This window comes from Sander lucioperca, chromosome 17 (genome assembly GCF_008315115.2).
Source record: "Sander lucioperca isolate FBNREF2018 chromosome 17, SLUC_FBN_1.2, whole genome shotgun sequence".
NCBI classification, from domain to species: Eukaryota; Metazoa; Chordata; class Actinopteri; order Perciformes; family Percidae; genus Sander; species Sander lucioperca.
In genome coordinates, this window is record NC_050189.1 from 5,007,554 (window position 1) to 5,024,223 (window position 16,670).

Genomic DNA, 16,670 nt, shown 5'->3' on the forward strand with positions numbered 1-16,670 from the left:
AAAAATGGTGCGTAAAGAGAAAGAATGAGGAGTCACATTTCTCACTGTAGGTGCAGTTGGAGGTCTTTGATGGTGCAGGTGTGAGGATGTGCGTGTGAATGAAAAATGTCACCTTGCACCTTGACATTTCTTACAACACTTTAATACCCTCTGTGGCCTGTTCAATGTCCTCCCACACTTCTGTAACAAACAGTCAGCTCCTTTGGTCGACTGTATAAAAAAGTTAAGACTTTTTCAAACAGAGGAGGGGGAAAAAACTCCCATCTCCACAGAAAAGAATCTGCAACTCAGCGGCTAGCAGCCCTAATTACAGTGGGGCTTTGCTGAAGTCTGCAACAAGACAAAAAGAGAGAGAGAAGAAAAAGAGGCAGATGGAGGGAGAGAAAGACATGAGGAGGATGGGAGCAGAAAGCAAAAGTGAGGGCAAGGAGAGGGTTACCTCATTTTGTAAATAGTCTGTTTATAAGTCAAAGTCACACTAAATTACTGCTGACTTTACAAAGGCACAGCTGCTCAGCGTCTCTGCAAAATGTCCCTTTACACCATAAATTCATACGACAAAAAGTACCGTTGATTCTCTTGTGGCAATAATGCTTTTTTATAGGAGGTAGAAAAGATTCAAGTCCCTGCAGGAGCCACTTACTCAAAAAAACTTTAAAACACAGAAGAAATTAAATTAGATTTCGCAAAGAACAAAATCTAATTTATGTTTTCTGGTTTTAAAATAAAATGATGCAAAAGACAAGTGTTTCTGCAGCTTGATTAAGACTTCACGAAGCTTAAAATTTGAGCCGATAGAAGAAAAAAATATCACTTTCGCGGTGAGATGCAACATTCAGCCAACTTGGCTGCAGCCAGCTAATCATCTTTCCAGACACCAGGCTGCAGAACGGCACATTTACAATTTACTTTTTCCTCTGTGTTGGTAGAGATGCCCAACTAAAAGTAGGTTGCTTTAAATAAGTAACACAAAGCTTGATATGAGCCCAACTTTTGCCTGAGACACCCCTTTCTATCCACAAGAAGTTTTAATCTTGGAACAGATTTGTCTTCATTCTTGTTACTAAAATCGTGTAAATTGTCATTTCATGTTATTCTAATGATGGCGTCATAACTTCTTTTTTATTGGCTCTCCACTTAAACTTAACTAAGCTGCTTCACCGAGGTGGTCTTGAGCGAACATTCATCATGTATTTCGAGTAATAACATTGAGTTACTACAGCATGCCAAGGTGTGAACCCCTCTCTTTAAACACTCACTCATACACAGCAAGGTCCTGAATCAGAGCTACTTTATGTTCGTCAGCTCCTCCCTTCCTCTGCATGCCCAACAAAACTCAACACCAGACAAAATGGCGTTTGAGCCCTTCCCACTGCCTTACAAAAGGATAAATGCTGCATTCTAGTGGAAGCTGAGAGAAACTCAGAATTAATCTATAAAATTATCCAGCCCACAAATTCACGATCATAACAGAATCATATTTAAAGTATAAATCATAACATTTATTGCAGAAATCCACGAATAGTGAAAAACACAAACGGTAAAGCAGGCGAAAACCCACAAGTCCTCATAAATATATTCAATAGACTGACATCAACATATTGTTCAGCATAAGGACATGGCAACATGATTACAAAGATTCTAACTTTTAGATTGTTTCTTCATTAACAACTTCCCTTTAGGTTTGAGTAAAAGAGACTTTTTGTGCTCCTCCATTCTTTTGGCTTCTTCCTGTTTTTCGCTCCACGCCTCCATCCCTCTGTCCACCTCCGAGTTCAGCATCACGATACGTCTCTGCAAGAAAGATCGCCAAGGTTACAGACAAAAGCATGGAAGAAACACAGAAAGAAGATGATGAAAAAAGGCAAATATGTTGATACTCACTGCTAAAACTTCCCTCTCTTGCTTTCTTCTCAGCTGTCCCTTCATTGGAGGTGCCAGTCTCCCATCTGTCCAGATACACAAACAATAAAAAACACAAAAGAAATTACAAAATGCGCAAGAAACAGATCAAAACATGGTAACCTTTTTCACTAACTATCGCAAGCAGATGAGAGGCATTAGCTAAATTACCCTGATTTTAAAAAGATGAAGTGAATCAAGTCAAGTGAACTAAATTATAGAAATAAAGAGCGTGAGTCACTGTTGACCTTTTGTGAGCTCTGAATTAAGCCTCTGTTGCTTGAAAATACCATGTAATATCTGTGACTCCATAAAAAAACTCAAGCCTAAAATAAACAATACCGGCAAAGGACCAATCAGGCAGATCTGTCAGAGGGCCATATTCTGTGCCGCTTCGGGAAAGTCCATGTCTGCAAGCAAACAAAAACGTTATGAAATTAAACAATGGGATAGTGATGAGGGAAGTGTTGCTGGAAAACAAATGCAGAGAATGGGAGGACTTTTGGCTAATAGGAGCTACTCAGCAAATGTTTTGCTTCATAGCAATATGGTCATGATGCACAAAAGTTAGTAAGTAGAGAGGAGCTATCTCAGAACCTTGCCCACTCAAAACTGGGGTTCCTCAGGGATCAGTCCTGGGTCCCCTCATCTTTTCTCTGTACACCAACTCTCTCGGGTCTGTCATTCACTCGCACGGCTTTTCTTATCAAAGCTACGCAGATGACACCCAACTAACCCGACTCTCCTTTCCGGAGTCTGAAACGCAAATAGCAGCACATATCTCGGCCTGTCTGACTGACATTTCTTCTTAGATGTCCACACACACCATCTGAAACTCAACCTTGACAAGACTGAGCTCCTTTTCCTTCCAGGGAAAAGCTCTTCTACCCAGGACCGGAGTATAACAATTGACAACTCTGTGGTAGTCCCCACCCAAACTGCTAGAAACCTGGGTGTGACACTTGACGCCCAACTCTCCTTCACTGCCAACATTGCTGCAACTACCGGATCGTGTAGATACATGCTGCATAGCATCAGAAGGATACGTCCCCTTCTAACGCAGAAGGCAGCTCAGGTTCTGGTTCAGGCTCTAGTCATCTCACGTCTAGACTACTGCAACTCCCTCCTGATTGGCCTGCTTGCATGTGCCATCTGACCCCTGCAGCTCATTCAGAACGCAACAGCTTGACTTGTCTTCCACCTCTCTCACACTACACCGCTCCTCCGCTCTCTTCACTGGTTACCAATTGCTGCCCGCATCCGCTTCAAGACACTAATACTCGCATATAGGGCCACGAACGGATCAGCCCCAGCTTACATCCAGGACATGGTCAAACCCAATACCCCAACCCGCGCACTCCGCTCTGCATCAGTCAACCTGCTTGCTGCCCCCTCACAGCGAGGGACAACTAATCACTCAACGAAACCCCTGCTGTCCTGGCTCCTAAATGGTGGAATGAGCTCCCTATTGACATCAAGACGGCCGAAAGCCTACGCATTTTCCGCCGAAGACTAAAAACACATCTCTTCCAACTGCATCTCGGTTTAAAAGAAAAAAGAAAAAAAGATATATATACACATATTCTTAAAGCTGCACTTTCATATGGCTCTTTGTAGTTTTTCTTATTTAAAGCTAATGTACTTGCACCTACTAGTTGTTATCTGGAGTTTGCACCTTCAGGGTTGAAAGCACTAAATTGGAAGTCGCTTTGGATAAAAGCGTCAGTTAAATTACATGTAATCTACAAAACACTTTATACAACCTGTTTTAGCATATGCAGTCATACTACCCAAGACATGTAAACAGACTTTGAGGTGTACAATCAGGAATTTAGTCATTTTTAATGTAATCAGTTATTACATTTGGGCTTTTCCTACAATGATAAGGGGTGGTGATGGCGCAGTGGATATGACACATGCCTTTGGTATGGGAGACCTGGGTTCGATTCCCACTGCAATACTGTGATTCCCACTGCAATACCAATGTGCTCCTGAGCAAGACAGTTGCTCCAGAGGCGTGCGACCTCTGACATATATAGCAGTTGTAATGTAACATGTAATGATAAGCCACAATGTCTGCTGTGAAAAAAAGTATATAGCTAATGCAGCCTCATACAGCATCACTCAAAAAACAAGCATCCTTAGTAGGCCTGTGCATACTCACTTTTATGTGTATGTGTTGTCATTTTTCCATTGTGAGCGCATTGCATGCTAAAAAAAAAAAATAAGTTAAGGGATGGGACACAAAATTAGTGATTCAAAAGTTAACTTACTCTTTCCTCCATTTCTCTCCGGCCTGTACTCCACATGTCGTGCTGAACTGCCTGCTGGATTGCCTCAACACTGGAAAACAACAAGTACAAGTACAGTACAGAGACAAAACAGCCCTGAAGTCACCTCTACACACCCAGGGCACACTTTGGTGACTCCATTTTATACGTAAAAACATGCGTATGTGATACTTTCTCTGTCAGTTGAGCAAAATCGTGCAAAAATATCCATAAACAGAATAAAAGCAGCTTTATTAAAGAGTTTGCATGACAGCACTGTTAGCAGCAGTGTTAGCCTTGATGCTCGTTATTGCATTTACCGTTACGGTGCTTATTCAAACAGGCAGCGGTAGTACAAGACGATATTTACAGCAGCGAAGCTCAACTTTAAAGTTATAACGGACCTCACACACACAACAGATTTAGTGAATAACCTCTGGCTCACCTGAACAGCACAATGTCCTCACGGGGGCCGCCATGTTGTCTGCACACTTCTATATTGACCACCAGGTGGGGCTAAAGATGCACTGTTCTTCTGGCTCTTCTTCTTCTTTGGAGTTTTACGGCAGCCGGCATCCGTAATGTTGCATTGCTGCCACCTTCTGGGACTAGTCTTTTACTGTGCCACCTTTTTCTATTGGTGAATTTTATTTAGTATCCACCCAAATTAATCACATTCAGGACATTGACCATACTATTACCCAGACCCAGATTCCTCCCTCAGTGCAGTATCTAGCTCCTAGCAGCGTCCAGAACTATCTTAATTATTTCTGATTTCTGCTCTGAAAGTGACAATAAATTATCTTGGATTATTTTCACATATATTTTACACATTGTTTTGATGTTAAAACTCTGTTCGCTCTTTATTCAGTCATTCAAACCTGTTTCCATTCATTTTCTAAAATTTTAACAATGAGCAAACGAGCTCTATATATATATATTTATATTCTGTTCCTAATATATATGTTGTCTGTATAATATATGTTGTTTGTATATCTGGAGTTTGTAACAATAATAATTTCCCCCTGGGATTATTAAAGTATTTCTGATTCTGACAACAATACAAAAACAGTCCAGCACTACAAGCTAAATAGAGATGCATAGTCTGCTCTGTGCACTGAGGCAACAGAGGGCAGAGGGGTGGTAGTGGCATTTACAGTCCAATAGGGGCCCAACAGCCAATTCTTTTGCCCCAGGGCCCCCATAACAGGGCCATACCATTGGAGATCATCATTGAAATAGACTTTTTCCCTTTGTCTACTGTACATGTTACCTGTTGCTATATGATTTTAATGTAAAACACACTGAGTTTACCTAATAGGCTATATACGCTACATAAAACTGCTCTGCTTTGCTTTTAGCCCTGTTCAACATAAAGTAGGCCTACATGCTATTGACAGTGCTGCTTATCTGCAAAGAGGCTATAGTGGAAAAGAAATAAGCTATTAGGGATTGCCTTAACACATTAAAGGAGCACTCCACTAATTTTACATGTCAAAGTCAAGAGGCTCATCATGAGGAGTATTTTTCAGCCTGAGGCTCTGGGTGAGCTTTGTCAAGTCTAAGGTAGTAGGATATGTCTGATAATGTCATATAGTGATGTCATTAGGGTTACCTCAATTTGAGACTGGAGACTGAGACGTTTTGAAAGACATGGGTTTTAATCAGACAGGAAGGGTCTAATGCAGTGGTTCCACTTTGTACCCTTACGATTTATTTTGGGACCCCTTGGGTGACCCCGACCCGTAACTTTGGAACCACTGGACTAATGAGGGATGTTATTGAGTTGCATTACAGGAACTGTATGACACAGGGTTTTTAAAGCTTGACCCATGCTTTGGACTTAAAGTCAGGATATCAGAGCCTTCAATTTTGAACATTATTTTTTACCTGTCTCTCATGAGACCCCCAACTTAAAAAAAGAAAGAAAAAAAAGTGCCGCCTTAAGTTTGGGTGCAGTTTTCTAATGAAATTACAAAAAACGAACAGATCTAAGCTGTGTTGTTAAATGTTGTGTTTGCATGTCTGCCATTTGAAGAAATAATTACACACATGCACACTAATGGGGAAATACTGAGATAGATTGTGGAGGAGAGGACATGTCTAAATATTTTAGACATGACTGTGGAGCAGAAATGCAGACAGCCGCTCTCGCAGCTCTTCAAAGTATTGTTTTTGTATGAAGTGCTCCACTGCTAAGCCCAGAAGAATTTATCTGTTAGCTTTTCAGGCAAGTTCCCACTCGCAGCCTGTGAGGTAAACGCTAGAGTCTGCTGCAGGGACTCCGGTGAACCGCAGAGGCCATGAAAAGCTCCATATGGAGGGGGGTCCGGGACAGATAGAACAAGCCTTTTAAACACGCCAGGCCAAACAGTTACTTTATCAGGGCTTGTTGTGTGTTGGTGTGTCCGTTAACTGTCACAAAACGGCCGGAAACGGGACTGACTATGCGGCCAGTACTGAAATATTAGCGGGATGTTTACCCTGTATCCTCCTTGGAGAAGACAGACACGCCGAAAAAATTCAACAGTCGCCTCACCCCGCCGTGTCCCTCCGCGCATTCCACAGGCTGGTGGTACAATAAAGTAGTACCGTTGCCTAAACGACCCAGTTTTATATGATTTGACTGTAATGTATAATAACAGTGATTACAGTTGTTGTGTAAAAGTTGTGTAGGAAGCACTTATATCTTTAATTTAACTAAAAATAGTAATAATATGTATGTACAACAAATAGTCCATTACAAGTAAAGGTTATGTAGCCTATTTGAAATTGTGCTTAGTATAAATACCCATTATGCAGATGGGCCCCTACCAAGGTGTTAGGCTATATTATAGGTCTATATCATATTATTGTATTAGTATTGATTTATGAATGTGTATGCAGCACTTTAATGTTGTAGCTGGTGAAGGTGGAGCTAATATAACTAATGGATGTTGTTGGGAGATTAATCTTGAACAATGTGTTTTAATAATAGGCCTATATGTTTTGTGTGGAAAATCTTAATTTGCAAAGTAACTAATATATGTCTGAAATTTATGTAATGGAGTAAAAAGTACAATATTCTTCTCTTATTTATGGTGTAGAGTAGAACTATAGGCTAATATACCAGAAGCCTAAATGAAAAACTCATGTAAAGTACAATGGCATACCTAAAAATTGTACTGTAATTACAGTAGGCTACTTGAGTTAGCCTACTTTACTTGGTTACTTTCTGGTTTAAAACATTAAAGTTTGCACAGAATTAAACAGAATACATTATCAAGAAAGCAGCAGGCTAGGTTTTAGTTGTGATTTTGAGGTTACAGTTATATGAGTAAAACTACATAATGGCTTTTCTGAAAACAGAGTTGTTTATGGTGGTTTGGCTTGGATCATGGTCAGTTCAATGTTTGAGGTTGTGCCAAGCCACATTAAAAGGCTACGTCCAGTGCTCAGTCTACTAAACATTAACATAATGGTTTATTTTGATGTTAATACGACTTTGATTGCAGAACTTTTACCTGTAGCAGATTATTTTTAAACTGTGGTATTGTTGCTGCTTTTACTAAAAGATCTGAATACTTCTTCCACCACTGTCCACACATTTTAAGCGAAAACTACTTAAGACATGATCTCAGTATAGCATTGCGTAGGTAGAAGTCTTTATTTTAAATGGCAGAAACTCTGTGGAAACATTTTTATTTTGGTTTGACAATTTGGCTCAAGATTGTGCGGCTGAAAGCTTCTAACGGAATCTAGTGATTGGACATGTTGTAAAGGGCAGGTCTTGGCGGAGTGGACTGTTGTCACATCCTCTGAGGGAGTTCTTCGTGTGAATGACGAAAGAGCCATGGCTGATGGAAAGGTGTTCCGGTCCTGTGGGGGAAATCAACCTCCGCTGACTGATAAAGGAGCAGTGATGCGTCAAGCTGAACAAACCGACAGAACGCAAAGAGACTTTCGTTCACTGATTCTACCTTCAAAATAAAAGCAATATATCTAGGCCTAGTGCCGCTTTCAAAAGGAAGCGAATAAATAATAACCATTTGGGAGTCACTATTGTGTATACATAAATGTGTCTAAATACTAAGCGGTAGAAATATATTCTATGTGAAACGAAACGAAAGATGTACTACAATTCGTTTAAGGGGAGACACGTGAATAGGGAATTATTTTAACTCCTATTACCATACAACTTCCCTAGTTGATTACTTAGGCGCATATTAAGACAATATCTTTATATTACAAGTTTTCTGAAATTGTATGTTTAAATATAGCTAGCCTATAAAAACGAGGCTTTATCTTGTGCTTGGCGTAGTGTAGTACAATTAACACCTAAATGTGTATTTTGGATATTTTATTTACAGTAGCCTGAAAGAAAACATGTTATATAAGCAAAAGAGCCCGAAATCTCAAAACCGAAAAATGATGTTTTTGCCTGAATGTCTCCCTTTAAATATAACGGTTGCCAGCCAGGAAGAAGTTCATTTTGAAAAGGGTTACCGGAAGTAGCTCTCTCTGCATAGTTAGCTCGACACTGTTTTAAAAAAGAGGGGGGAGGTAAGTAATTATTTAGGGGGAAGAAAGAAAGAAACAAAGTTGTCGACCGTGCAATGCACACGGGGAGGGATTTTATTTATTTCGAGCGACTCGTTTAGTCCAGCACCGGTCTGCTGGGATGGAAGTGTAACGGCGCACCGGTTTCCCTCATTTCCTTCTCTCTCTCTCCAAACTTCTCCGCTACTATTTCCCGGACAGGATTTCTCCTTTGAAAACGGACTGATAAAAGCAGCCGAGCACAGGCGGATGGACGGACGGACGGACTGAGGAGTCTAGCGAGTGCTGTGTGTGTGTGTGTTTTCAGTTGCCTGAGTTAAAGTTGAACGTGTTAACGTTAGCCTATTTATTTTTTTCCCCGATCACATTTCGCCCTGCGATGAATGGATGAAAAAGTCGGGTGAGTCGACTCTCTGTGCACAAACGGATGTATTTTCTTGTCTACACTGGACCCACATGAAGTGGTGATAGCCTGCATCCCGCTGAACATCTCCGCTTTGTGCTTTAAAAAAAAAGAAGATAATTCAAACGGGAGAGACACCCCCACACCGCACTGGATAACCAAGATATCAAACCGACTTTACTGAAGTGTATTTCAGACAGTTTAACTAATGCAGATACAGATGTGGAGCCACATGAGGGTCCACAAAGGAGGCCCTCCACGACCATAGGTCACACTGAAGTGTCCTGATGTATGTTTCTCCTTTTTCCTGGCTGGATTGACTTGAACTATTAACCTAGTAATTGGCTAATAATCCAATGGATTCTTTCTCACCACAGCCTACCTGTGCCTGTGGATTTTCCACATTTGGGCAAACCAGATGACTCCGAGGACTTTAGTCATGTAACCACCCTGAAATGTCTTAAGTCTTATTTATCCATTTTGTATTTATTGTGTGTATATAACGGTATTTTTTTTTTTTTTTAAGCTTTTGTGCTAGTTTCAAGGCCAGTTTTTTAATTTCTTAGTAAGAATTTGAAAGCTGCCATTTCATCTGTTGTAGTGAAAACTGTAGATTTACTTGAACATCTTTGTTCTGCTGTATATCTACCCACACTGTATTGAGCACATTAATCTGTAATTTAAAGGGGGAGCTGTATCACTTGACTTTGCCCAGACAGGCACCAAAAGGCTTCATCATGGATAGGCCGATAAGCAAGTTATTGGGGAAGTTAAAGCTAACTGACTCGGGCAGTGTGAAATTCAACAGTTCAAAGAAAAAACAGGACTCTGCCAACAACTCTAATAACAGCAACGCCAACACTGGCATCTCCGGAGGCAGCGGCGGGGGCAGCAGTATACCACCAGCTCCCAGCTCTGCAACTGCCTCGCCCTCAAGACCCGGCCAGTTCTCGCTTGCCTCTGCAACCACAAGCGATGTATGTGTTCCAGCGAGTGGGAGAGGAGGAGGAGGAGGAGGAGGAGGAGGAGGGATGGGAATGCCTCCCTCTCAGCTCCTCACCCCATCGTCGTCTTCCTCCACGGTGGGTGCCATGCCTCAAGATGGCGAGCAACCACTTCACCCTTCCACCTTGGCACCACTGAGGCGTCGCTCCCCCCAGCAGCGAGCTTCCTGTTACCTGGGTGAAGGCATGGATTCCCACCTGAGGCGTGAGTCCGGCCTGGGCCCTGAGTGTGACCCTCTGGGAGCGTTTGGCTCCAAGGCGTCCCTCAATCAACGGCGCTACTCCCTGGAGCTCCAGCAGCTGGTCAAACGACAACAGCTCCTCTCCCAGCCGCCGCCTCTCTCTGTTCTTCCACCGTACTCTGCCTCCATGGGCTATGGGTCAGCCCCCAGGTGTGGTGGAGGGGGCATGGCAGAGCCTGGCTACCTCTCCGAGTCTGAGAGGCACAAACGTCTCTCTCTCCAAGAGGCTATGTTCTACAAACGCCTGAGCACGGGCAGTGAACTGTGGGAGAGCACCAGACCTGCATCCCTCTCTCATCCGCCACATCGCACATCTGATGTGACCGGAGGAGGTGTAGGAGGCTTCTTTTATCCCCCAGGACCTACTCTGAGCCCGTGCTCGTCATTCAGCCTCCAGGAGTCGCTGCTGGTCAGCCCTAGGTCCAGCTTTGCCTCCAGCACAGCCAGTGGTGGTGGAGGAGGAAGCCCCATGGGGAGCCGCTGCAGCAGCAACCGGACCAGTGGCATCAGCCTGGGCTATGACTCTCGCTACTCCGCCTCTGGAGGCCTCCCTCCACAGCAGCAGTCACCCTCCATGCAGACAGGGGGCTCTACAGCTGGTTATGGAGCTCCAGGCAGGGCCGGGGTGACCCCCGTGGAGGCCTGGACACAATACCTTGAGGGAGGGATGCGTCCAGGGGCATATGACAGCCGACACTCCTACCCACCTGCTGTTGGAACTCCAGGAGCAGCGTGCTACCAGGCTGGGCCAGAGTGGTGGGAAGAGCAGCAGGCAGGAGTTAGAGGCAAAGAGGGGGTTGTGATGGGAGACAGGGCCCGATACTCAGACCTGCCTGGCACCCGGTACCAGGAAGAGCTCACTCGACTTCTACTGAGAGACGCTGCGCTGGCAGGTGGGGGGCTCCTGGAGGGCCTGATGCTGAAAGAGCAGTCTCTGGCCCTGACAGCTCTTTCCAAACCGAGCATGACAACACTGGGGCCTTGCTCAGCTGGAGGGCCGGGCAAACCTCAAGAGGATCCAGGAGTCGGATCTGGAAGGGAGGCCGTGGAGAACCGTCAGGAGTTCTTTGGTGAGATCCTTTTTTAACAGTAGTTTTCAGGGTACATGGTGGAAAGAGGAAAGTTAGGAGAAAGGTAGGCGGGATACAAGTTGAACGGAGCTGCATTTAACACAAATTGTAAAATTACATCCCTAATTTGAGCCAACGCAGACACTGTTCATGCACGGTATCCCATGCATTCATAATAGAGCGCTGGGTCACCCACCATCCACCCTCAGTGTGTTATTATTGTCCTCCTCGCTGCCTGGTGTCAGATCACAGGATTCTCTCTAAATGAAAGGGTTGTATGGATGGATAGATGGACAGATTAATAGTTGAAAGAGTGTATGGATGGATGGTACCTTAGAACCTGCAGAGACATGCAGGGTTGTAGCATGCAAAGCATAAAGGAGGTGGGGGGGAGCGCTTCAGAAACTGATCCAGACAAGTAGATATGTTTAGCTGAAGAGAAGAAAGAAAAAGAACATGTATGACTGATATGTATATACTGATTTAGGTTCCCACCTGTAGCCAAAACATCAGGCAGAGTCAGCTGTTGTTTCAGGCAGGCGTTGCCAATTTGCAACAGTGGGGTGCACATGGACGGCTAATGCAGCGTATCTACATGGCCATTAAACTGCAAAATTCTGCTGTAACACTCAGACACAAATTACATGGTTCCATATAAACACAGCTCCGACCATTACTGTAAGTCATAGAAGATGTGTGTGTGTGTGTGTGTGTTGTTCTGTGTGGCAGGGTGTGTTTCCCCCAAGTGACTTCAGGCCACAGTAATGCAGTGTGTGTTTGTGTGTGAGTCATGTGTGCGTCCTGGTGTGTGTAATGATGCCTTGGCGTGTGCAGGGGCGGTGTGCTGTAGCCTGTTTTCCTGCTCAGGTATGTGTGCCCAGAGGGGACATACAATACTGTACTCCTTTCAGCCATTAGGAAGAAATCAGAAGCTCTGAGCCATGGAGACAGACGCTCTGAGCTCAGCACACACACACACACACACACCTTATATTAAATTCTTAAAATAAATTAAAAAGAAAGTAAAAATGAAAATTATTGCCCCGTATACCAAGAAACAATAGAGCTAAATTTAGAGCTAATGCATAAAATAACTAAGGAAAAACAGTTTCTGTTTATGTCCCACAAGTTTAAAAGGAATAATGAGTACACAAAAAATTACTCAAGTAATATGTCTTCTCGTGCTTAATAATTTAGTTATAAGCACAGAAATGAGGACAAATGCACAAATATTTTTAATTTTCTCATTTTCATTTAGTGCATTGGTGCTCAGTTCCTGGGCCCCCAAAAAGTCCCTGAATGCTACCCCAGGCACTTAAACCAACTATATCCCAACGTTTTCTATATGTAGCGCCTTTTAAAGCCTGGAGTTTGAGTCTTGGCTCTTTTTGGCTTCTGGCTTCGGCAGAGACTTGTGTCTGTATCGAAAGAACTGTCCAAGGGTGTAGGAATTCTTGATTTGTGTGGCACTCCCTCAGCCACATTAGAAAGGAAAAAACGCAGGCAGGTCCTTTAAATAGATCACAGAAATGCTGTAGCTCGGACCACCACACCACTTTTCCACTTTACATTTAGTGCCCTGACTAGTGCTGAACATGTACTTAGACTTAACTGTATTCTGTTAGATGACAAATACACAGAGGGGTTAGTTAGCTGGAAAGGTTTAAAGTGTTGGTACTATAGTGTTTTTTACGTGCTAATTTTGACCTCGAAATGCTTATCACTTTCCTGGTGCTAACTGTTATGTCAGTTCTCATATCTGACACCAACCTGAAAAAAAGAGTTGAAAGGTGTGTTTGTTGTTTGGTTAATGTAAGAATTTGGCCAGAAAGTGGCTTTAAATGGGAACCAAACAATTATCCACCATTAGATAATGATTTGAAGGAAGCAGCAAAAGTGCTAATGTTTGTAATTTACCAATTCTGTTTCCTGAAGTAGTTTAGGCTCCCAACATCAGACAAAAAGTGCCATCTTATTTAATCTCCAAATTGCTCCAATTGTGGGGTTTAAAGTAAAATTTAAAGGGAAGTCTTAACTGCAAAACTCCAGAAGAAAGAGCCGTCTATTTTCTGGAACGACTTGCCAAAAAGTCCGATCCGGTGGAGTTTCCCTTTAATAACAGAGCTTCAACAGAGACACTTGAGTGGATGAGCAAACAGGCTGGCATGGGTAACTGGGTTTTAACTGTGTGAAAATCCCCTAGGTGGTGCGAACGAGAGGATTTACAAGTGTTGACACTTTGTGTGGAGTTGGATTTCAGACACATCCTCTTGGAATGCGTCGTAAACGAAGTGTTAAGAGCCGCTGAGCGATTACTCTCTACTAAATGTGTGTTTCTGTCCGTTGTGTTTTGCCCATTGTGCTGGCAGGAACCTGTGTAAAGTGTGGGAAAGGCGTGTACGGGGCGGATAATGCCTGCCAGGCTCTGGATAGCCTCTATCACACACGCTGCTTCACCTGTGTGTCCTGTGGTGAGTATCTCCCCCCCCCCCAACCCCACACCCCAGAGACACAACAATGATTTAAAGTATTTAAGAGCAATGAATTTCTATCACCAACACCTTTTCTAAACACCGTTTTTAACCATTTGCTATAAAAATGTCCCGGGTTTATCCTGCTGAGTCAAACATCTCTCCCTCTGCAGGACGCACCCTAAGAAACAAGGACTTCTACAATGTCAATGGCTCTGTGTACTGTAAAGAGGATTACATGGTAAGAGCTGAGGTCAAGGCGTGTTTTGTCATCCGTCTCTCTTTCTCACACACACACACACACACACATTCAGAGTCAAAGGATTGATTTTCTACTAATGGCAATCTTTGTTGTAATTACAGTTTTCAGGATTCCAGGCTGCTGCTGAGAAGTGTAGTGTGTGTGGCCATCTTATCCTTGAACAGGTGAGCGGTGTGTGAGAACATGCTACATGAAGAAGTGCCCAAATACCTATAAACACATAAGACTTAAGCTAGATTTGAAATACTGTATGTATACTTTAACCCTAACCTTCCCTGTGTAATTTTTAGTTACTTGTATCCTATGTTTCCCAGAATACTTTAAGAACCCCCCCCCCAGAGGATAGAGAAATTCAGTTACGTCTTTTTGTTGGCTCCTCTTTGGGTTCCCACGGCAATTTTTTTGTGGAATGTTTGCCTTGGGTTTTTTGATAAAGAAATGGCTCTGTAGGGATTAGCCTGTTTTGCCATATTTGAACCACATAAAACCCATAATAAAAATAGAAAGGTGTGTGTGTGTGTGTGTGTGTGTACAAAGGTTTAATGCTCAAAAACCAAGTTGGTGCAAGAGTTTTGAAAAATGAAGGCCCGTGAAGTTGTCTATGGCCAGTGTAATAACAATAATACTACTTTATTCTCATATCCTGCATTGACTATTTTCTGGTCTGATTACAAACTAAAGGATGTTGGTAAGTATTGTAATTAGTGATCATGCCACTGTATCATTGAAATTACAGAAACCAATTTATACACTGTTCATCAAGAAGTTGATCTGCATCAGGACCCAGTGTTAGTCAAATTTGCTGTGAAATGTATTGATAACCACTTTGAAATAAATGCAAATGCTAATAAAGACAACAAGACCAGAAATGTTTTAAAATCTTTTAAGTGACCTTAATAATTATCGTTCTTAATTCTCAGATCCTGCAGGCTATTGGGAACTCGTACCATCCCACCTGTTTTCGCTGTATGGTGTGCTCGAAGGCTCTGGATGGGGTGCCTTTTACTGTGGACCATCAAAGCAAAATCTACTGCGTGGCAGACTATAACAAGTGAGACATTTACTGTAAATGCTGTTTCGAAAGAGTCCTGGCTGGTACTATAGCTTGGTGGCTATTTCTGTCCTTATTTTATCCTATTGACCAATATTTATGTGCAACAAAGATGTTATGCACTTTACTTTTTGCATGTTTTAACATTTAAAGAATGTCCTGCTTACTCATCGCACTTCCTTCATGACTCAACTGTGCGAGTGCTGCTGGATTCTACAGTAAATAAACGCTCTCCTATCACCCTACAGGACTTTTGCCCCAAAGTGCGCCGCCTGTTTACAACCCATCTTACCTACTGAGGTGAATACAAGTGTATTTGTGTGTGTGTGTGTGTGTGTGTGTGGGGGGGGGGGGGGGGGTGGGGCCGTTTGATTTATTTCTCTTGTACGTAACCTTGAACACTACGTGGGAGTAGACTGTTTTCAGTCGACCTTGACACAGTTTTCCTAAATAAACTTTTCAACCAATGTAATATAGAAGAACGAGTTTCAGTCAATCACAGAAGAGTATTTCAAAATCTGTTTGTCTAGCATAGATTTGTTTTGATTCACACCATTTCTCCCGGTTAACTTAAGTTCTGTTTGTTTTGTGTCTCAGGGCAGTGAAGAGATCCTCAGGGTCGTGTCTATGAACAAGGACTATCACTTTGAGTGCTACCACTGTGAGGTGAGCAATCTTTGTCCCTCTTTTTCCAAACTGACTTTTGTTGTGAAGTGCATTGATGGCTGACATCACTTCCTCTGTGTGCATTCCTGTCCTTATCTGTCATTTCCCCCCCCTCAGGAGTGTGGTAAGCAGCTCTCTGATAAGCCTGGCTCGCAGTGCTTCCCTCTGGACTCTCATCTCCTCTGCCACTCCTGTCACATGAGCAGAGCGTGCGCCACACACAACATTCCCTCTCACAACACACACTGATCAGCACCTATGCAGCGGTGGATGTTTCGAAAAAGCTGGCCTTGACATGCTGTCATTCTCCAATGTGCTTTTGCTCAGTCATGTGACTTTTTCTGAAGATGTAACTGCTGACATTCAGAAATGTCCACTGATTCACTTTTTCTTTGGACCCTTTTGTCACATGTACTGCCTGCTGTACTTCTTGTACTATTACTGTACCATAGTTATAAGGGAACGGAAAAGAAACTACTGCTTTTTCTTTTACCCCAATGTGGCTACTGTTTGCTGTAGAAGAACAACGGATTTTGCTTAACTGTTTTGTACATATATTATCGCTAGCAAACATTTTGCACTTAAATTTGACTTTACTGTAAGAAATTTGTTACATGAAGCTGTACAATTTGGGGAAATACAATACTGTAATTTCTGTTGTAATAAATATTTTCATTTGTGTTCAGATAATGGTCTACTTAAGTATTAGGTGACAAATTCAAACAATTTCAGTATAACTTACCTTTTCCTCTGCACTTAAAATTCATCATTGAAGGCGTCAAAACTCTAT

General features: G+C 42.7%; 2 protein-coding genes across 2 annotated transcripts; one reads left to right on the forward strand and one right to left on the reverse strand.

Annotated features, from left to right (window-relative positions):
* Positions 1–1,475: 1,475 nt before the first annotated feature.
* On the reverse strand, positions 1,476–4,743 carry mrpl52 (mitochondrial ribosomal protein L52). Its single transcript, XM_031289965.2, has 5 exons — positions 4,618–4,743; positions 4,176–4,245; positions 2,245–2,312; positions 1,885–1,949; positions 1,476–1,794 (listed from the first exon to the last, which is right to left on the reverse strand). Exons 1-5 carry the CDS (start codon positions 4,649–4,651, stop codon positions 1,642–1,644), a joined length of 390 nt encoding a protein of 129 aa, XP_031145825.1. The 5' UTR covers positions 4,652–4,743; the 3' UTR covers positions 1,476–1,641.
* Positions 4,744–8,504: 3,761 nt separating this feature from the next.
* On the forward strand, positions 8,505–16,570 carry ajuba (ajuba LIM protein). Its single transcript, XM_031289955.2, has 8 exons — positions 8,505–11,430; positions 13,800–13,901; positions 14,075–14,142; positions 14,265–14,327; positions 15,084–15,214; positions 15,463–15,514; positions 15,812–15,880; positions 15,998–16,570. The coding sequence occupies exons 1-8, from the start codon at positions 9,852–9,854 to the stop codon at positions 16,127–16,129; spliced, it is 2,196 nt and encodes a 731-aa protein (XP_031145815.1). The 5' UTR covers positions 8,505–9,851; the 3' UTR covers positions 16,130–16,570.
* Positions 16,571–16,670: the final 100 nt, after the last annotated feature.

Bases quoted from the DNA above. Each gene is read 5' to 3' on its own strand.
- mrpl52 (XM_031289965.2), bottom strand. From the start codon at position 4,651: ATGGCGGCCCCCGTGAGGACATTGTGCTGTTCAG. The intron at 2,313-4,175 runs GTAAGTTAACTT...GTTTGCTTGCAG, and splicing joins GGAGAGAAATGGAGGAAAGA to ACATGGACTTTCCCGAAGCG. The intron at 1,950-2,244 runs GTATTGTTTATT...GTATCTGGACAG, and splicing joins GCCTGATTGGTCCTTTGCCG to ATGGGAGACTGGCACCTCCA.
- ajuba (XM_031289955.2), top strand. From the start codon at position 9,852: ATGGATAGGCCGATAAGCAAGTTATTGGGGAAGTTAAAGCTAACTGAC. The intron at 13,902-14,074 runs GTGAGTATCTCC...CTCCCTCTGCAG, and splicing joins CTTCACCTGTGTGTCCTGTG to GACGCACCCTAAGAAACAAG. The intron at 15,881-15,997 runs GTGAGCAATCTT...CCCCCCCCTCAG, and splicing joins TTGAGTGCTACCACTGTGAG to GAGTGTGGTAAGCAGCTCTC.